The 23,009-nt window shown below is 38.4% G+C and overlaps 1 protein-coding gene across 2 annotated transcripts; it reads right to left on the reverse strand.

Moving 5' to 3' along the window:
- Nucleotides 1-1,680: 1,680 nt before the first annotated feature.
- ERRFI1 (ERBB receptor feedback inhibitor 1) lies at nucleotides 1,681-21,285 on the reverse strand. 2 transcript variants are annotated; one of them, XM_075605038.1, is made up of 4 exons: nucleotides 21,061-21,285; nucleotides 7,009-7,210; nucleotides 6,073-6,149; nucleotides 1,681-4,675 (listed from the first exon to the last, which is right to left on the reverse strand). In XM_075605038.1, exons 2-4 carry the CDS (start codon nucleotides 7,128-7,130, stop codon nucleotides 3,468-3,470), a joined length of 1,407 nt encoding a protein of 468 aa, XP_075461153.1. In that variant the 5' UTR covers nucleotides 7,131-7,210; nucleotides 21,061-21,285; the 3' UTR covers nucleotides 1,681-3,467. The 2 variants fall into 2 exon arrangements, with proteins under 2 accessions (XP_075461153.1, XP_075461154.1); XM_075605039.1 differs by lacking the exon at nucleotides 21,061-21,285 and having other exon boundaries at nucleotides 6,073-6,169; nucleotides 7,009-7,190.
- Nucleotides 21,286-23,009: the final 1,724 nt, after the last annotated feature.

Below are 23,009 nucleotides of genomic sequence, written 5' to 3' on the forward strand. Positions count from 1 at the left end.
GAAGACCGCTTTATAGCATGATGAATAAACCATTGGATTTAATTGCTTAAGGGAATACAATTGATGACAACTCCGGCTGCACCAATCCTGGTAAGTTATAGGGAAAGGCGTATATGGTTTGGAGGCAGTGCGAGTAATGCGTGGCCTCCTATTCGTGGCCTAAACAAAACCATATTTTATCATACAATAGCAACCTCAACTTTTTTAGGCTGAAACACAATCTTCATAAGGCTTTGCTTAAACAGCAGCTCAAAAGGGGTGTGTGCTGTTATAAGATTACACCATGTTAGGGAGGCACTAGGAGTTCCCAACAGATGCAACACACATTATGGTGTAATCTCATTAACTACCCACACCCCTAAGTGTATAATTGTGATGACAAAATGATCCTAGTTTGTGTAAGCAGAAAAAGATGTGTCTTAGGTGTGTATAGTTAGAAGATATATGCATAGCATGTAAATAAATGTCACTCTGATCCTCTGACTTGTGTAAGTGCTGGTCTTATTGATGGAAATTAATCTTTCAGGTCTACATGTGGTCATGCTATTTTAGCATCTTGCAATGTATCCTTTTTACATGCTACAGATCACGCAGAATGCAAATATCCTCAACAAGTCTAAAAAAGGAGAATCACAAGATTAACGTTACATTTAAAAGACAAAAAAAGAATAGACATTTGATGCACACTAGTAAGTAGAGTCTCTGAATGATTTTACAGTCAGAAGCGATGAATGACTGCCCATGCCCCAGATATTGAAATAGCCAATGAGGTTATCTGCAGGAGTTAGCCCCTCCCCATCTCAGTCAATGGAATGTGTCCCAGAAGATAATGTCAGGTGCTCGACACGTTGATGCAGAGATGGGTACGGAATGCTGCTCTTCAGATCTAATTACGTTTCATTACATAATAGGATTCTTATGTAACAAGTAAACCAAATAGCAGCATCAGCAAAAATAAATATATATATATATATATATATATATATATATATATATATATATATATATATATATATATATATATATAATGGTTCTTAAGTCAGTTTGATGACCAAACTGGTCTCTGAGCATCAATTTATTAAACTCTTGGCTCCATTTTAAGTTAGAAAGTTTCCTCTGCATCCGAAAGTGTTTGACATACTATTTAGAACTCTTGAAGCTCATTATGGATTCCCTTTTGTCATGATCACTCGCATTTCAAAAATTCAGAGTTGTTAAAAACAAAAATTAGTTTGCGATTGGGGCGTGTCAAAGGGATGCATCAAAATCTGGTTGTGGCGATCATTTAAATTGATCATGAAGCATTTAATCATTTCAGAGTGTTATACTACGTTTCACATCATCCTTATCCATCTTGGTATATTGGTGTTACTTCCTTAAATACAGTGCCTAATATTATTTAAGCTCAAAATAAAAATTGAGGCATTGCATGTTGCCTTTTGTGAATATTTAGAACCATGGACCTTTTACATTAAACTGTTCAGACTACTTTTCTCCACACAATGCTATGGTGAAACATACTGTCTACATTATACGTGATTTCAAACCTGCTAAACAGTGTAAGACTGAAAGAAAATGAATAGTCAGGTTTTTTTCAGACCTTAAGCAAATGAGTTTCATTCAGTTGTTGCTCCTAGCTAATGAATAAAGAAATGTGGATTAAGAAAGCAACAGGCCTGATTAAATGTGTCATAAATAAGTATATTATAGTTTTATTAATTTCAAAAGACATGATAACACACAGTATTATCCAAAACAACAACACAATGAGCAAAATCATTCTTTGTCAAATACTGTACACATGATGCAGCAATATCAGTGCATTTACTCTAGCATAACATTTATACCTTCATTTAGTTTGTATTAAAACAAATATGGTAACTTAAATAGTTATTATACACCATACAGTTTCAAATTGTAAACAGCATGTGTATCACTGGATTATGAAGAGACAAATACAGTATTGTACCTGTTTTACCAGCAGCACCTCTTCTATTGCAGTTACAACTTTCTAAAGACTATGAGAGTGAAACTGCCAATCCATCCCACTGAATATAAATGGAAGAAGAATAAAAACAGCTTATGCGATATATAGAAGAAAGAAAGAAGCAGTTACAAAAAGGCACATACTGTTTGTTGGGAGGCTGTATTAACCAGTCCTTATTCTGTCTTTTGGCCCACACTTGCTTCCTACCGGACATAAATGGGATGTGACTTTCTAGCAAACCTTACATAAATGTCTCATTGTCTTATTTGGCCTAAGCACAAAGAAGTAAATGGGGAATAAATTACTGGGCACAATTGGACAGCATCAGTAAACAGATGCCCTTTGGCAATAACTGGTTTAGGGATATACTGATTTTAGTCTTCAGGCATCATACACATAAATATACACAACTCCATTATTGCCCTTGGCAAACAGTTTGCTGCTATTGCACTTGTGCCCAGTCAATTCCTGTAAAAACATACTGAACACAGCTTGTCGTGTGCCCGTCACTGATATTGAGACTCACTTAAGAAAAATGAAAAGAACATAGAAAACTAAAAATACTGAATAGATAATGGCAGCACAAGACCAGCTTGTGCTGCAGTCTATTAACACTAGAATAGTGGAAAACAAAATTAGAATGAATAGCTAATGCAGATAATTTACTGGCAACCTAGAATAAACACTTGGCTAAATTTTTTAGAAGAGCAAGAACACTGGCATTTCATAAATCTTTCTTTGGACCATATACCAAAAACATTAGGCAGAGGTTGGCAACCACTAAACTCAGTATGCTCGTATGTGCCAATTCTCCTTAAATGGGTGGAAATAAATTCAGTTCCACTTCAGATCATAGAATCTCAATTTGCCACCTGTAGCATTTTAAAATAGAGTAGATATATGAACTTCAGAGTCAGAGGAAGGAACATGCATCATATTATGAAGAATGCATGTTTGACAGAAAAAAAAAGTTTAATCCTTTAAACTACAATTTAGTTATTCAGATTGTGAGTAGTTCATAAGAATAATGGACTTAAAGGTGCCAATGAAGTTAAAACACAAGAGTAGGATATACAAATACTGCACTATTTTTTCAGAAACATCTTCTTTTCAAACATATCAGCAGTCCACAGTCATCATTCTTTATTTGCAACTGCACAAAATCCATTACTGTCATTTACAGTAAATTGTTCAGTGACTTTGGGGTGTCTTGCCTACCCATCACATTGCTATCATGAAAGAATTTCTCTTCCACTATCTAAAGAAGCCATTTAACAGGCTCAAAGTCTTTTCAGTTTTGCTTAGTTGAAAACAAAGATAAGATTGTTTAAAAAAAAATAAAAAAATAAGTCAGAAGAAAATTCTCCCATTACTTGGGAAAAGCAGTTCAATATTTCCTTCGCATTTCCAATGCATACCATTTACAGTAGCATCCTAAAGAACATTTTAAATGACCTTTTCTGTTTTTTCTTCCCATAGTCTATGGAGAAACTACATCAGATAAATGTTTACGTTTGTCATGGTTAACCAGGTCTACTTTAGCCTTTAAGTCTGGCTTTGGTGAGCTTGAAGGTATGCTATTGTCACTAGCCCACGACTGCACTTTTGACTCAGAGTTAGTGTCTTTTGTTTCTGTAAGGTACTTTTCATATCTGTCCAGGTATGGAGGCCTCTCTGGAAGAAGATAATAATGTGTTGAACTGGCCTTCTTCCCATTTTCAATAATGGGCAAAATACAAGGGATCTTATTGGCAGATCCTTCACTGTTTTGTCTTTGAAGAGCTTTGTTACTGACATATTTTGGATCAGGAGCAAAGCTCTGTGTAGGGGGCATTACCCCATTGAGGTATGATGGCAGACTCTTCGGGCTTGGGGTTCGTGAATTACTTCTTGAGAGGGGTTCTCTTGGGGGTACTTTAGGAGGTTTGTCCTCATCACTGTAGGTGTTCGAAGACACTTCGGCTGACCACCTTCTGTAATCAGGCTTTATTGGCCTAGGAGGTATGGGAATCCTTGGTGGAATTTCAGGTTTATCTTGATCAGAATTAGGTGAAACCCGGTTTGTGTGGCTTGCTATCCGAATTGCTGGTTTATTGTATGATCCAGCTGGTCCTGAATGAGAACGCCGTAGCCTCCGGTGGGGTTGCTCTGGTTTCTGAGGTTTTAAGTTTTGTACACGTCCATTTTGGTGAGATGTTACGTTTTCATCTGCTGGTTTGTTTGCAGCGGTTGAATCAAAATATGCATAATTGATCTGTCCACATCCCCTAAAGCTTCGTCTGCTTGGAACTCCATATTTAAAGGCTAAAGGCCTATCATCTTGTAGGAGCAAATCCGTTTCAGAACTAGTGATAAACTCAACCTCACTATCAGCATCATCGAAGGAATAGTCTTCAGAAATTGGAAGAGGAGGGAGCGGCCTTGAACTGCGATCATTGGAAAGGATGGCATAAAACTGTGGTGGTCCATTTTTTATAGGCGTAAGAGGAGGCGTTCTATCAGAACCAGAGCCGCTATTCATCGACAGTTTCTTAAAAGAAGGAACAACTTGGTCTTCTTCACAGTTTGGTGATGGCTGTTCTAAAATAGGCATGCTAAGATGAAGCAAGCCCGACTTCTTCATGGGTACCTTCATGCAGTTTTCAGAACAGCAGTGGCCATTCATTATGATTGGCCTTGAAATGTGGCCTAAAACAAGAAACAAAGTTGTATTAACAAAATATTTGAACAATGAATTTGCAGTCATATTCAACAGTGACATAAATACATACTCAATTTGAAACATGGGGATTCCCAGAGCTGAACTGCAGCCCTCCACGGGTACTCCCAGTCCCTATATATTTAATTGTAACATTTCAATGAATTATTGCCTGGGAGAAACAATATATGACCACTGGGGTTGACCACACTAGCAGCCATTAGAAAGTCATGGCACCATGAGAGCAGCTTCTTATTGGGTGACACCGTTGTCATCTTTGTTTTTCCTTGTAAGTACTGGGAAAAATAAAGAATTGCATTTCTCAGCACATAGGGGGTCCCTAGAGCTTTCAGTGTCTCAGTTCAGCTCTGGGGTGGCCCCTGGTTAATATTGGGCAAATAAACAAACCACTTTATTTTCCTTTTGTTTGCTGCTTTATAAGGGAATTAGATGGTCAGCACATAAAAGATATAGGGCCATGTTTACCAAACAGTCATCGGCCCTTTGGCACCTTTTGGTGCTGGATGACACCTTACAGCCAACTCATGTCAGGCGACATACAGCAGAGGACTACTTAGTAGATTTGGACAATATGACAATATAAGATATATAAAAAGACAGATTGGCTTTTTTTTATCGTGGTATTGCTACCAGTCTGCTGTTTTTTAGAGACAGCAAATGAGATTCACCCCAAGGTGCCAAAGCCCCTCTATCACATGGCAATCACTACGTCACTGAATCTGGAAACTGAACAGGAGTCTTCCTCCACTTCAGTTTGTGTGCCAGGTCACATTCTGCACTTTATAGGGGAGCAGAAACTGATCTCCCATAGAAAAAGATCAGTAAAAGGCCATGAAGTGGAGACTACATCAGAAGGGGCCAACCGCAGTCCTCAAGGGCCACCAACAGGTCAGGTTTTAAGGACATCCCTGCTTCAGCATAGGTAGCTCAATCAGTGGCTCGGTCAATGATTGAGCCACCTGTGGACCATGTCTAGCCTTAAAACCTGACCTGTTGGTGGCCCTTGAACTGACTGGGCCACCGCTGGACTATGTCATGGGGCTTCTGGAGTTCCAGACCCCACACAGGATCAGTTTGACCCGAGTTCCTATTTCTTTCTAATACTTTTCCCTAAATACCTTGAGAGATATTGGTTTCCAAATGTAAAACCAGTTGACGTCTATTTTCCTATTGAACAGATACATAGTTCTAATTATTGGTATCCCAATATATTTCTTAATATTGTGGTGAGAAATGTGTTACCTAGCCCTACTGCCTAGTAAATACATTGAAAAGTATCCACAGTATCACATATACTTTAAACATGACACATTTATGATGTTTTCTTCTACAATGTTTTGCATCAATTTATCTAAAATATACGTACCAATGGATGATATTTGTTGTGGTGTAGGCGATTTCAAACTATAAGTCACAGAGAGAGGCTCCATGTCATAGTACGTACTGCAAGAAAGAACATCGTTCTGCAATTAGACGCCAATTACTAAAACGTTTTTGTTTTTTTAAACTCCATTTCATGCAGTGATATGAAATCAGTAAAAGTGCAAGCTTCCTTACAAAAAAAAAAAATACTGCATACAAATTATACATCACATAATTAAGTAAAAGGGAAATACAGTTATGGTTTTTGTGAACACTATGGCCCAGATACAAACAGTGATAAGGAGGCGTTATCTGCAAAAATTAGTACATTTGGTCAACTTGCATGCAAACATCTACTCCTTTTTGGAGAGAACTCCTCCAGTTTTCCATAACACTGCTTGTTGCATCAGAACATAAAAAAAAATGCAAAATGCAAAAGGGAAACGTCTAATTAAAAGAACGTTACAAAGCTCCCTTCAATGGAGGTGCCATCAATGTCATTTATTTCTCATAAATAAACGGATCCAGGTATTAAATATTATGAATAGTATGACCGCAAATGTAAGATCTATGTTATACTTGTAAAGCCAATCCCATATATTCAACAGCCTAAATAAAAGTTTAGATTGTAAGTTGTAAACTTCTCAAAACAGTATACAGTACTTGCAGAGGTCCCATTACATAAACGAAAGTAATGAGCATACAGGGGTCTTTAAAATCAGGTTTTTTTTTTATCAAAGCACAAACAAATGTTTTGTCTTTTTTTTTTTTGTAACCTCGAGAGTAGAGGAAAATCTGAGGCAAAGAGAGTTGTCTCACCTTTTCAGAACTTTAGTATTTATGAATTGCATTTGTAGACAGCAATCTAGTGTAATTCTCTAATAAAAAAACATTTTAAAGAACTGTAATAACTTAAATCTGCATATTAACTCCAACTTACTTTTCATATTCACGATGATTTGTCCAGCATGATTTTGAAACCATTATGCCTTGACCATTATGCAAAAACCCATTTTTCAATGGGACTTGGACTTCTTGAGTTGCTAGTCCAGCTGTTGTCATTGTGTCTTGTTCTTTGTTGATTCCAACTATTCAGCAGCCTGGAGTGCTTTGTGATCTGCGAGCAGCTGTCATTCCTTCAACTGAGAAAGAAAGACATTTACTACCACAGCTTGACAGAACACTGACAAACAAGAAAACTGCTTTCTTATAAAGTCTGTTTTGAAGCTGAATTGAAAAATATTACACTTACTCTAAAATAGAGCTCCTTGAATAAAAGTTATGCAGACCCAACATTTATTGTAAAAAATTAATCGGTATCACAAATCAGCAGATAAATTACAGGTGGTGAATAGCTGCTGTGTGCCTAAAATGACAGCACCCAGAATCTTCTGGCACTAAAAAGGTTAAATCCAAAAAGGTAAAAACAAAACCGTTAAGTGAGCTGGGATGGAAACCACAGGGATGTCACACCGACTCATACTGCACAGAATGCCAGTTACATTACAGAGAGACCATTATGACTGCCAAAACACACAGTCCTCAGTCTAACCTTGTAATAGACAATAAACCTACTCTATAATGTTGTTCTTTGGAATGCAGCGTGATTCATTATGCCTAGTTTTTACATAGATTGAATCCAGCATTGTATCAAATGTAACTTTATGGAGAGCGAGATGGAAAAAAAAAAAAAAAAAAAAGTAAGAACTATTCTTTATAAGCAAGGTATATAGTCAATCCCAAATCAACACGTGGATTACTGAACAAAATGATCACCTTGTTTGGGAGTTACACCATTGTAACATGCTGAATTTTCTATAAACTGTAGATTTTATTTATTAAACTTGAAGCAACGTCTGCTGTATGACTTCTGCTCAATGAAGCTCAACCAAGGAAGGGGGAATCAAACAGGTCTGTGTTACTGTTGATTTTATACTTGTATTACAGGTGAACAATTTTAAAGAGTACCACCCACAGTTTCAAAATATGCACATGAGTTGCATGTTTGCACCAAACAATTAGCTACATTAGGATTTTCAAAGCCACACCTTACAAGTGTTTTCTGGGGCTTACTGAAAATGGTCAAGATATCCAACATGGTTTTTATTTAACTTTCAAAGCAGACAGACAGTCTCAAAAGCTTTCAGTGAGTGAGGCAGTAAGCACGAAGGGCGTGGAAGAGGCAAACGACTAGCAGAATACATCAACTTAAATAAACATGACAAAGACCTAGTATTAAAGCACAAAGATGAACATTCAACATGTGTTCATTGACAAGAGTAATCCATTTTTGTTTTACCAATTTCTGCGAAGTGTCAAAACTAACTGTTCCAACAGATGGTCTAATCACATTTGTTATCCCCTCTGAGTTAAGAAAAATAAATAAGTGAAATGTTCGTGGTGAAGATGGAAAGTGATGGAAATGAAGTGATGGCAATATTCTGAAACATAATGGCTTCAGAACAGTGCACAAATAGTTGCCCTTCCCTATTCTGTGACTTGACAAAGGGTATGTTGTACTAGAACATGACTGACCATAGTCCATGTACCTATGAATCACACCGCAATAAAGAGAAAGGAGAAACTATTTATTCTGCATGGATTTATCATTTGGGAATGTTTTACTTTGCATGGTTACATTTCACATTTTCTGTGTGACGTCTAAAAACCATTTCCTTTTGCATCTCCTGCTTTTCTTTATACAGATTATAAAATTGAGGGGGAAAAAAAAAACATACGCGAGTGCACGTCAGGAAATGTGCAACATTAGTTGCAACTCATATTGAACAGAGGTTGTGTTCCCAGCACTCAAAGAAGAATATGATCAATATATTTTCTTATGTTTATGCATCAGCGAAATACATAGAGCAAACAACCACACATATCACGATGCTAATGTAGGTAGAACAAATCAAGTTAAAATGTTTAATAATACATGTACCCGTTTTCTAAGATTAAACAGATCTAGGTACTTCCCTTACCCCTGTCACAGATAGGTGCTCCCAAAAATAACAAAATAAATATTGATGGTATCAACAGGAAGAAAAAAAAATGTTGGATAGATATATATATATATATATATATATCTATCCAACATTTTTTTTTCTTCCTGTTGATACCATCAATATTATACAATACCATCAGAGAGATATATATATATATATATATATATATATATATATATATATATATATATATATATATATATATATATATATATATATATATATATTATATATATATATATATGTGAAAGCACTGTATGCCTGTCTGGATGTCCTGTGTCCCTAGGGGAAATCTCATTGGTCCCTTGGTCCGCCCGCCCCCGCACACCTCTCATTGGCCTGAGGCGGAGTGACGGGCCAAAGGGGACACACACACACACACACACACACACACATACACACACATTTGCTTGGCCTCACTCTCCCCCGTCGACCGCAGCTCACCTTCCCCCCCCTCTCTCCCCCTCTCCCGGTGCCCCTCACTCTCTCCCCCACCTCCCCCAAACCCGCACGCTCCGCAACATCCCCAGCCGCACTATCACGTGCGCTCCCGGACGAGGGGAAGCGCAGGCCGGGCCTCCTGCACTCACCCTCATGTGGCGTGGGTCTCCTGCCCCAGCCTGCCACTCTTGCCCCCCCGCCAGCTTCCGAACCCACCTCCTGCCCCAGCCTGATGCCACGGGGATATCCGTGCCAGGAGGGGAACCGTCTGCCGCCAGGAAACACCACCCGGTAAAGGTAAGTAACCCACCGTCTCCCACCCACGCACTGTCACCCAGTTACCCACCGTCTCCCACCCACCCACTGTCACCCAGTCAAAGTCACCCACCCACACACACACCCAGACACTCACTCACCCACTTTCCCCCAGTCACCAACTTTCCCCCAGTCAACCACTTTCCCCCAGTCAACCACTTTCCCCCAGTCAACCATTTTCCCCCAGTCACCCACTCACTCACCCACCCAGTCAAAGTCACCCACCCACCCAGCGACCCAAAGTCACCCACCCACCCACCGACCCAAAGTCACCCACCCACCCAGCGACCCAAAGTCACCCACCCACCCACCCACCGACCCAAAGTCACCCACCCAGTGACCAAAAGTCAAACCTAGCTGTCAAGGGGGGGGGGGGGAAGCCCAACCCTGTCGCCCGCCCCCAAAATTACATCCCGGACAGCGCCGGGTATATCAGCTAGTATATATATATATATATATATATCCCACAATGGTATACTATAACGCTTATAGAGGACACCACCTTGGAGACAGGCTATCCCACAGTGGGATCTGTCTGTGACAGGGGTAAAGGAAGTGATAAAACAACAAATGTGTGACTAGCACCAATGAACAAAATAAATATATAGTGTGATCTTACACACTACTGTAATAGTGAGACCAAAAACTTATAAGTGAGGCTGCCTAGAAAAATATAATTAACCCAAAAAAGATTAACTATAACACAGATAAAGAAAAACAAATAATCTGGCACCAAATAACAATGTATTATTTCACTTTACTTGCAGACATTGAGGCGACTTTCAAGATACCATTGGAGGTCCTCTGCTTATCGTGACTGGGCATTTATATCTGGTCAGATCTAATTATTCACTTTGGACTTATCACCTTGTTATTTGGCGCCAGATTATTTGTTTTTCTTTATAGGGGTGAAGGAAGAACCTAGATCTGTTTGATCTTAGGGAACGGGCCAGGAGCCCCGAAACGTTGCCCCCCTTTATTCCCCCCCCCCTCTCTCTTTCCCCTTGTCTACCCTTATCGTGTCTCCCTTAACTAGTGTTTTGTCTGCTTTGTACGTGTATTAGAGACATTTTAACTTGATTTATTCTACCTACATTAGCATCATGATGTGTGGTTGTTTGCTCTATGTATTTCTCTGATGCATAAACTTAAGAATATATATTTCTTTGTCAAATATGATTGTTTATTGTATTCTTATAGTGCTGGGAACACACCCTCTGTTCTATATTGTAGATTTGGAGGAAATTGGGGTTCCTTTTTGTTCCCGGGCACCACATGTATTCAACCATATACAGGCAGTCCTCGGTTATCCGACACAATGCGTTACTCAAAATGGCGTTGGATAGCGAAACACGTTTTCCCATAGGAACACTGTTTAAATGAAAGGTTCCGTTCCTGAAGGCATTTTTAATGCAAAAATACACAAAATATTTTATGCAGACAATAAGATATGCATCACACACAAATTATATAGTGCATATACTGTATTATATATATATATATATTATAACATAATATATAATATAAAAATATAATATATTATATAGTATAATATAGTATAATATATTATATACACAAACAACTTTGCAAAGCGTCGTAAGAGCGTTGGATAAGCCGTTTTGGCGTTGTAAAAATGAACATAGGTATGCATTGCATAGCGTTGGATAAGCCATTCGTTGTAAAACGAAGCGTTGTAAAATGAGGACTGCCTGTATATGCTTTATTTTAGGTGCTGCTAAAAACATTATACTTTTTTCATTAGATGCAACTCATGTTGCATGAGTATGACTTTCTAGGAATGCAGCAGTTCTGCTTTTAAGAAGTTTAAATTATTAATATAATATTTTGCCTCTTACAACAATGTACTTCTTCATACTTTGCTTGGCAGTCAAATGTTTATCCAAGCCTTTGTGGTTTCAGACAAAAACCATTGGACTTGCTAAAAACCTTGGGGATTAATCACTAAATAGACTTCAAAAATGGGAGTTTTCATGCCCCGATCTGCACTACTGCCGTGTAATAAACAACCCCCCTGACTCAACATGCTATGAGGCCTGTCTGACCAGGAAGCCTCTTGTACCATTTCCTGACATGGAGGAGCAGCTTCATAGCGCGTGTGTGTGTGTGCGTGTGCATGTGCGTGTGCGTGCAAATGCGCACGGCTAGAATGGGGCAGTTGTGGGACTTTACAGCTCTCATAGAGTTAATCATTCTGGAAAGGTCTGTTCAGCTGTGAGTTAATGAGCTAATTAGCCTAGCCTGTATAGTCAGGAAGTGATACAGAGATTCCTCCCCCCCCCCTTGCTTCCAGACACACACTGTTGAGAGTTATACAGAGAGGGTGAGAGACGCTGCTGCTATACTGATCTGAAGGCACACACAGACAGCCCTGTGAGAGACTGAAAGGAGACCTGCTGCAGGTACACTGGGTAAAGTGGGGAAAGAGTTTAGTTCTCCCATGATTAGTTAGGGACTAAGCAGTATTAGTCAATACTCCTGGAAGGAGTGTGGTCTTTTGTTTCTGTTTTGTGTTATGAGTTAACCCTGCACCAGCTTTGTACCTTGTAAATAAAGCCCTGCTTAGAAAGTACAGTGTTTCCTGCCTTTGATCTGGACAAAAGATCAGACGCTGGGACTGAGACGTCAATATATATAACATTCCAATAGACACTGTTGTTAAGTATACCTTTTGCTTGCTTCATTCATTGTAAAATCGCTGGAAGAAAAGATCAGTATATCTCGAAAGCTCGCACAAATAAAAGCATTTCGTTAGCCACAGAACGGTATCATCTATTTATTTTTTGATTATTGAAGCTTGGCTAACACGGTACTGACACACACATACACACACACACACATTTTTTTATTTTTAAAGTTTGGGGCACCAATGAGGGGAAAAGAAAAATAGCCTCAGCATTTAATAGGTCAAATGCTTTAGTGACAGATTTGCAATGCAGTGCAATGTACCAGAGGTCCTTCTGGCCGTAATAGGGCTAAAAATCTAATGTTGGTAACACTAAAATGAACACCCACTGATATAAATAAAAGAAATGGCAGTGCAGTCTAAAAACGAACCCCCATATAAAAAGGCCCAAATGCTGTGAAACTGGTGCAGACAGCAGCTGTAGAGTTCTTTAAAAAAAAAAAAATGTGACATTGAAGCACTGATGGTATTTTGTACCAGGATTACATCACTGCTGCAGGGAGCTTGATAAAAAAAAATAGCGATCCCCAGTTCTACTACATGTAGGTTGATAGAGATAGATATACATACCAAGAAAAGCAACTAAAAAGCAGCAATCCAGCTACTGCATTTGATTTTACCACCCCACATAATATGAACCGTTATTGATTAGCGCCATGGATACCAGTTTCTGGAGATCATTAGCTTTAAAAAAAAAAAAAAAAATCTAGCAAGAATGCTATGTGAACAATGTAGCTGCTGGGGTCAGATCAAGGCCTCTGATTGAGTGACCCAGGCCAACAGCTCTGTAATAAAAAACAAATATTTATTTTTTTATTTAATAGAAAGAAGGGAGATGTGGTGAATTATGGCTTTTAGTGAATGAGTCACAAGGGTTTTTCTGGCAGCAGAAGGTGTCTTAGGCCGTGCCATCGATGGCAACGGCGACACGGCGGGTGACGTCACCCGTCGCAAGTTATGTTTTGCCAGGCGGCAGGGTTGCGGGATTCCGGCAATTTGATTTGTTCAAGTGCTGTCACGTGACGCGACAGCACTTGAAAAATCAAATTTTGCCAGTTTCCGCGATGGCGACGTTGCTCCGTCATGCGCACTATAAGCACACGCGGCGGCAATGTATTTGTTTTCGGGCGACGTCCCGTTGCCGGCACTATAAGCGCAGCCTTATGCTAGGTCCCCGCTGCAGCCGGCGGCATGCGCCTCTCACTAGCCCTTTAACTCCTCCCTAGCTGCCCCGGTGACACCTCGCTTCCTGGTTCACTGCACACTGTGACGCATCAGCCAGCAGGGGCTACAACAGGATTGTGATCCCGTGCAACGACACGTCACGTGGTGCGCCAGGGAGCCAATCAGCGGGACCCTAGTCTCTGCCTCCTTTTCCCTTTCTTTTAATTAAGTTCTGCACCTCCATCTTGTATCTGTCAGCTGGGGGTGTATTGATTTTCAGCCCCTATTCGGGACTGGTAGGCTCACAAGGGCAGCTAGTTTGTGTGTGTTTTTGTATTTACCTACAGCAAAACTCGCACATTACCCCACCCCCCTTCATGGCGGCGCCCACTCAGCCCGTTTGGCCATGCTCCCGCACCTAAACAAACTCCCTACAGACCGCAGATTGCGGTGAAGTGCAGTGCATGCGCCGCCAGGATGCAAGGCGGGCGCGCCGTTGCGTGCAGTGGGACCTTAGACTAGCACCACTTACTAAATATGGACCAAGATGCTTACACACGTTTTCATGCCACTCTGTTGCTACCTGATAGATTTGAAATAATCAAGGCAATGCACAATAGTCTGCAAACTGCCACAGTCTGCTTTTAAATAAAAAGTTTTAGTAAACGTTGTGCTAATCCATACTTGTTTTAAACACAACACTTTAATTCTATTAAAGCAAGCTTTAAAAAGGCCAAAGAATGCTCTTCTGGCATGGTGCTGATACCAATTAAGTCTCTTATACAGCTTTCGTTTAGATCAGGGGTGGCCAACTGCAGTCCTCAAGGGCCACCAACATGTCAGGTTAAGAATCTCTGCTTCAGCACAGGTGGCTCAATCAGAAAGAACTGAGCCACCGGTGCTGAAGCAGGGATATCCCCAATACCAGGCCTGTTGGTGGCCCTTGAGGCCTGGTCACCCCTAGGTCTAGATGAAAATGCTGAAGGTCAGGTTACTTCTCAAGAATCTAAATACTTTACACTAGTAAGGCTGCTTTAAATAGAAAGCAATTACACACACCTTTATATTATAAAAATAAATAAAGTGCTTCTGTATACCCTGCCCCAGCAGTCAGGGTGCACAGCGTTAACTGTTTCCCCCCCTACAAGTGCACTTACACTCACCGGCAAGCGGATAAAGAAAGTATGTGCTGTAATGCAACAATAAAGAGCAAGATAACACTTTGCCATGTTCCCGTTGCTAAATCTTATTACAGTCAAAAGCCTTAGGGTATTCTTAGAGTCCCAGCCCCCACCTGCAACATTGCCAAGAAGCCCTACTGGTAATTACAGTGTGTCAGACTACGAATGCAGTCTAAATCTCATCTTTCAACAGAGTGATTGTGCAACTTACTGCTTGCTCTAAATTCCCTGTGGAATTCTAAACGTTTAATGAACACTTAAAATATTTATACTCTCTCTAAAAAAAAGATTATTTTTGTTACTTTTAAAATTTAGCCTTCTTCCAAAGCGTAGGAAAAAAATAAATAAATAAGATTCAGCCTGGCTTATGACGGACAAATAAAGCCTTTGTGTCAAAGGAGGTGACCTGCTTCAAGATTTCAATGGAGAATTGTGAATGGGCAGTATTATGAAACTGCAGTTGCACATCCTTCTTTAACAGAAGAAAAAAAAAATTATATATATTTATATATAAAATAATCACATATTGTTGACAAGTCAACTTGGAAAATGCATATCTGAAGTGAAACAATAGTCTATCACTGGAATTAAATATATTGTGGAAGACAATACATAGCTGGGATTGCATGTTTAACTGTTGCTATACATTGTAATTAACACTTTATTTCACATCTGAAGAAAAGGGAAAAAGGTTGTGATCAAGTGAGAAAAAAAAATAGTCTTTCAATCACACACACATTTGTTTCTACATTACTTTTGTGTTGCTGAAACAATTTACCCCTTGGGGTTTGGGGTGGAAAACCCACACACAAACCATACTAAAAAGGGAACAAATGTTGCAATAAAATCAAACTAATGTTTATTATGAATATTTAGCATGATTTTATAAAAAAATAAAAATAAACAAATAACCAGTGTTTACATGGTAGAATTAAAAGCTTTTCTACAAATGCCTCAAATATAAGAAATGTTTTTTTCCTCTTTTAAATCTCTTGTATTTTGTGTTTTTATTTAGTGCCACCAGGCAAAAAACATTTATTGCAATGGCATAGATATGAATGATAGGTTAAAGCAGCAATACTACTTTCCAACTTTTTTAAAAATTGTATTATTTGTATATGTAAAGCATGTGACATTGTAGAATTCTACATTTTCACCTAAGCTGGCAATCATTTGGTGCCCCGATTATAAAAATCGGTCAAAATCCTAATTATGTACCTAACACAGGCTGGTTTAGTCAGTGCAACTCAGCAGCTACAAAGTATCCTTATATTACTACGGTAACATTATCTATTGTTACAGTTTACAGCTCAAACTGTTGGGAACATTTGTAACAAATTAGTCCTAACAGGAAAGTGTGGCACAGATCTTGCACTAATTGGGAGGTGGGTTAAAACCTGCTATAGAAATTAAAGGGTGGAAGAAAAAAAATAAAAAATACAAACCAGTCATTATCTAATACTACAGAACTGAGATAGATATCTATATCTATAAAAAATATATAAAATAAGTTTTGCTGCTTTAGCCGATTATACCAATGCAAATCCTCTCATCCCTTTAACAGCATTAATGATCATCCAATTTTAATTTCTGGGAAGACACGGTAAACCCAGTAGCATACACAAAATCACACTTCAAAAGTCAAAGTATGTAAACATCTATATACAGAACACTGTACAAAAAAAATCCACATGATCAGTAGGTTTCAGAAATGACCAGTTTTTAAAATTCATACTAGATGCAGGGAGTGATCCACATAGTTTTATGCTCCTATAATTAAAAGGTATCGCCTTGCACTAGTTTGCTGGCATATTATTAATGAACGGCAGTAGTCAATTTAAGGAGGAGAGGCACATTTCTGCGCTACACCTCATCCTGTACTGCCCTTTTTAATCTTTCACGCACTGATGTCATTTCCAATTCATCATAATCTTAAACAGCTCTTAAGTTCAGAAAGGTTAAGATGTCTGTACAATGCAAACCAACCCCAAAAGTATACGTTCTTGTTAGAAAATGGAGCAAAAAGGAGGTATATAAAAAAAAAAAGTTATCCTTTTTTATTACACTGAAAACAACCTTTCAATGACATTGTGCATTACAGGCCCAACAAGTCTAATCTTGCACTTCGAACAATGTAATTTACATACATTGTGGACTTTGACATGGGACACTATTGAGCTCATCTATGAACCTCTCAATTAGTATTTCTCAGGGAAATATTAGTTAATTTAAGTTGCATGTAGAGTGCTATGTATTCTGCCTAAATAATAATAATTAAAAAAAAAAAAATACACTTGGGAAATACAATGGAAGATGTCTTTTCCACTGACATTTATACATTTAGCTGTGTGGAGTACCCTGAAACTATAAAGGCAATGATTGTTTTAGAATGTCTTGAAAGTCAAGAGCCTAAATAATCAAAGTCTTTTGTTCAAGCTCTTCATTAAATTGCGGTTAGTATATTTTTTGGAAGTCGGGTCGGCATCTAAAGAAGCAAGATTTTACTAAAGAGCGAGTTGTTCCCTGTATGAATTTCTAACTTTTTACTGTAAAAGTGTACACCTATACTGACTTTCAGTAATACAGTGGAGGTTTTTTGTCACGGTTCTACCCTTACCATAAAGTATTTGCATATACCTGAAGAATAACAAAATGGTTAGTTTTCAAAAGCTCTGTACATTTTATTAGGTCTAAAGCTACTCTAAGGGTTGTCCCTCCCCCCCCCCCCCCATAAAGGTATCTCAAATAAAAGTACATTTACCCAGGACCAATATGTATACTAGAACTTGGAATGAGTAATTACTTCTAGAACACTATGTGATCGGTATCAACAATCCAGCTTACTCAAAGAATTGAGGACAACTTGGTATTATATGGTGAAGAAATTCATTCGATTTCCTGGTTTGCGGTCCACGAAAATAAATAAATATGCATAATGTGTCCGACACTTATGTCCCTTGTTAGTGAATATTTATAGCTCACCTATTTCACCTTAGTGCCCCACACCCATGGCTTACTATAGAATCTTTATGACTAATGGGGAGGAAATACAAATGAATGAGCAAGAGGTTATTTGGACTATTTGAATCTAATGTTCGTGAAGGCGAACAATGATACAATAATTTTTGATGATGCATGCATCCTCTTAGACTTGTTTTCGCTCTTATGTGTTATGTGACCTATTTGCACGCAGGTAAAGTCAGACATACCACAGTAAGTCACAGATGAGGCATAAGGAAGAAAAAGGCACAAATGTTGTAGTAATCGGCAGTCGAATGGTGCAGATTGGAAAACATGATATAGATATATAATGTTTTAAAGCATTTTAAACACTAACAATTTTAAAAATCATTTGGTTATTTTTTTGCGGTCATCTCTCAGACTATACAGAGCCGTGACTACAAATTAACTTCATGCATACAAAACTAGGTAATGGGTTCCATTCATCCATCAGGTAGTAATGCCATGTGCTCCTGGATGAACAGTAAACAAAGTGCCTGATAGGGTGTTCAAATCTGACTCCTGAGGAATATATTTACTTAGGTCCAATAAGGTGTTGCCCCTGGATTTAGCATTAACGGTCATCAACGTGAGCGGCAGTTAATGCGGAATAGAGTTGCAATAACCCTAATCGGATCTTAGTGAATCGCGGCCTGTATATTCGTTCAGATTCTCGGTCAGTATTTAGAAGCAATGTTCAAACAGTATTTTGAACCGGGAACCACCACGTCACAAACGTTCAGTAAATACATACAGTAGTAAAAGCTGTGAAAAAGGGCAAGATCCTCCTTCATAGATAAAAAGAAAGCCTCATCACAGTGTTGGGAATTTTCTTAATCTGCTTGAAAAAAGCACATGTTAGAAAACCACAAGGAAACTGTTGTCCAAGGACTAATGTTAGCCATCTTAGAATAAGTTGGCCCTACCTGTTAAAAGCTGCCGGATGGTTGGCCAAGCAGAAGATTTACTACAGTATTCAAATAGAAAATACTGGTTTGGGCTGTATAATTCTTAACAAAATGTCAAAGGAGTACACTCTGGTGAAAAATCTGAAGACAGAACATACAAGTGTAGAAGTCAGTCTTTAAAAAAAAAGAAAACAAAAGTACAATTTAAGGAGGGAGGCAGGGAATTAACAAAAATAAAAAGTTCATGCATTTATAATATTAATTTCAAATTCTATTCTTGTACAGTGTGCCAGTTTACTCAAGGATTACAACACTTATTTACAATGCACTCCACCACACAAATATTGTACCTTTAGCTAGATAGTAATCAGTGAGTCAGAATTATGGCTCACCTAAGTTCTTGTCAAATCATGCAAACAGCTTGCGACTATCAGTTGTGTAAGCGGTCATTTAAACTGATCACTGTAAAGTTGTCAACATGAGTAGAACCTACAAAATCAGCTGTTCAAGGTACGCAAACACTTAAAAAAACACAAACTGCTTAAGACAGGCAGATTGAAAAAATAAATTATGCATACAACTATAATTCTGAATTGAATAACTTCTTTCCTTAAGAAATGAATCGTTTATTTTGATTTCGGGCTCTAAAATAGGTTGCAGGCCAATACTGAGCAATTTAACCCATTTAACCCAACGTCGAAGATCAATCTGTTGCTCTCCTATCTGACACCAAGGGGGTAAAATAATTATTTAAGTCAGTTATTGTTAATATGCATTTGTTTTTATAGGAATAGGTTAAGCTACAAAGAGCTTGAAAATAACAGGAATATGTACACAGAATTAGAAAGGTTCATAGTACATAGGTATACAATAATTTTTTAAACAAACAAGGCACCAGCCTATATAAAATGAAAAAAAAAACAAAACCACCTCACCTTTCTTCACCCCTGACAATTGCTTAGTAACCATTCTTGTCATACCTGTGTGGCTGGTGCACCTCTAGACACCTACACACCCCCTTAAAGCTACAGCTACATTTCTAAACCTACAGTATTGCATTTTTGTGACTAACATTTTGAAAGAATTGCTTCTTCAAATGATGAAACTACAACGCGTTCTTTCCCAGTAGCCACACACATGTATGGCCACTGGAATTAACCTTAACACATGCATTGTCATAATTCTAAGCTACACTGCTCTATTAATTACAAACACTTTTGGGATTGGAAAGGACATTTCGTCTCAGCCTTTGCATGGATTTGAATTGTATCTACAGTACGTGCAGCCAGTAACATCTACAGTGCCTTATATAATGTGGTGCAGACCATTAGGAGGGAATATCTAACCTCCTTTAAAAAAAGTGTTCTAGTAATCTGAAATCATACTCAAACATGTTTAAATGGAAATAGTTCTTGCATACGGTATATTACATTTTTAAATGTCGTAATTTAGTAGCACAAAACCTATTTATTTCTGAATGATAAATCTCTACAAAGATCAGCACCATTAATAGGTCATGAAAATAAAGCACCAAGTAGGGATTTCGTATATCACGATTACATGATTGATACTCTTATTCCATATTGTAATAGAAACTTCCTGCATGCTGTCATCTAAATGTGAATTATGCAAAGGCTAGCATTATATAATACATTATATATGTTATATGCAAATACGGAATAGGAATAAGCAAAACCCAACAAATGCACTTAAACATTTACATTAAAATGGTCTATATGAAATCTTAACTGCTCCTTTTATGGATGTGTTATACTGTACAACAGAACAATGTAGAAGAAGTTTAATTTGTAACAACGTCAGCCGACTTTACACTACACAAGAGATACCACAGTGACATATACATACACACACCTGATGTTCTAAATCAGAATACAGAACTCACGATATGAATACATTAAATACAATGATGGAAATATACTGCACATCTAATATCATATAACACAGCAGAAATATATATATATATATATATATATATATATATATATATAATAAAAAAAAAAAGAACGGTATCGTCTATTCATTTTTGATTATTAAAGCTCGGCTAACACGGTACTGATAACACACACACACACACACACACACACACACACACACACACACACACACACACACACACACACACACACACACACACACACACACACACACGCGCCCTTTGCCATCGGATGTTACGGTTTCTTTTAGGTTAATTCAACCTAATTGTTTTTTTTGTCAGCAAAACAAATAGGATGGAAGCAGAGTACAGGATCTTACCTCTGTCTGTGCAGTGAACCTGCAGGTCAGCTCATCTTCCTTCAGTGTGGGCTTGTCAGCTCTACCCACATTGGGAGCCCTCCCTTTCCTGTCTAGTATGGTCCCCGTATCCACAGCATTCCAGACTGAACAGCACAGATCTCTAGCTGGCTTCCCCTTGTGTTATGTCCCTCTGCATGCACGGCTCAACATTCAGTATGAAGTTTGTAATTCCTGTTGGCTGTCTAAGGGCGGCAAGTTTATATGAATGGGTTGGGCGGTGACGTCACTAGGACACCCGCCCACCTCATGCCTCTTAAAAGGGCAATGCGCTGAGTGGGGACACAGGGCAGAACAATGTTAGATACTGAATAATATTGTATGTATATAGCACCAACAATGTACTCGGTGCTTCACAACATTACAATAGAAGGTAAATAAATAACAAACAATGGGAATAAGTGCAACAGGTAAATGACAACATAAGACACAAAAGGACCCTGCCCACAATCTAAGATATACTGTATGCATGTATATTTTTATAGCACTAACCCAGTGCACAGCCCTTTACATTAACATTACAGGAATAGGGTAAGTGTAGCAAGACACATGGGAGAAAGAAGTGCCTGCCTCAAAGAGTTTACTATGTGTTAATAATAACTTTGTTCCATATAGCGCTTTTCTCTCAATAGAACTCAAAGTGCTTCACAATTACAATATAGCCATAGGATTTTTTTTTTACACACACACAGCCCCTGCCCAGATGAGCTTACAATCTATGTTTCTGGTGCCTGAGGCACAGGGAGATAGTGACTTGCCCAAGGTCACAAGGAACCGACGCCAGGAATTGAACCAGGCTCCCCTGATTCAAACTCAGTCATTGTTTACAGAGTCAGTGTCATTACCCCTTTTCAAAGAAAAAGCCCAGAATAAATATTGCTTAAGTATTTCAAAAATACAGTCCGCAGAGCATTGCACCAATGTTCAATAAATGTAATTTTCTTGAAATCAGGCACAGTGCCACAACTTTTTTTTTTTTAAAGCAAAACCTTGGCCACAGGCAATAATGCTGCTTGTTTGGGAAGCAGAGTGCTAAAACATAATACAAGAATGATATTGCTGATGCAATTCACCAATGCCTAGATGGCTTACAGGGTAACATACTTGGGGTTATGTAAGGTAAAAGATGAACCATTTGTGTTTGCCGTGAGGCAGTGGCATACAGGGAAGCAGAGATGTTGGCATATTTGAAATGTTGCATTTGAAGTACAATAAGGAAAGTGTTCCAGTAATTGTGGTCAGGCCATTTCAGGAGTGCTTTCTGTACTGTATGGTTAGGACACAGAAAGAGGCACACAGTGAAATGAACTACCACTCTTTGTACACGAGAGACAAGAAAATGAGCTACAAATGTAACTGCAATGTGCTTCAAATAGAAAACAAGGAAATGTTATATGCGGTAATTATGATCCACAAATATATGGTGCACATGTAAAAAAAAATGATTGGTTTATAAAAAAAAGAAAAAAAAAAAAAAGAAAAAAAAAAAAAAGAAGAGGGCACACTACACAAACCCTTTTATTTTCATTGCGGGCAGCAAAAGGCTTAACTGGTGGTTTTAATTATTTATCAAAGATCCCAGAAATAATGAACATTCAGTAAGAAAATATAAAACTTAAGTGGAGAGCTTCTAAAAATCACACACACGCAATGGTGAAGACTTACCCAAGTCTTAAATTGCAAAGCCAGTACAACCAACCTCACACTGATGAGATCCACAAGGGTGAAACAGTCTGTCTGTGAGTGGGTTCACTGGCTTTGCATCTCATCCCAGGCTATGTTTTAAAGCTGTGTTTAAAACAACGAGCATTGGCGTAAGGTTTCCATGTAATAATGGATGTAAGACAAAAGGTGGCACTGTGTGCTCATTTGCGTGTCATTTCCCAGAATCTCTTACTGCAGTTGAAGCA

Source organism: Ascaphus truei, chromosome 6, assembly GCF_040206685.1.
Source record: "Ascaphus truei isolate aAscTru1 chromosome 6, aAscTru1.hap1, whole genome shotgun sequence".
NCBI lineage: Eukaryota > Metazoa > Chordata > Amphibia > Anura > Ascaphidae > Ascaphus > Ascaphus truei.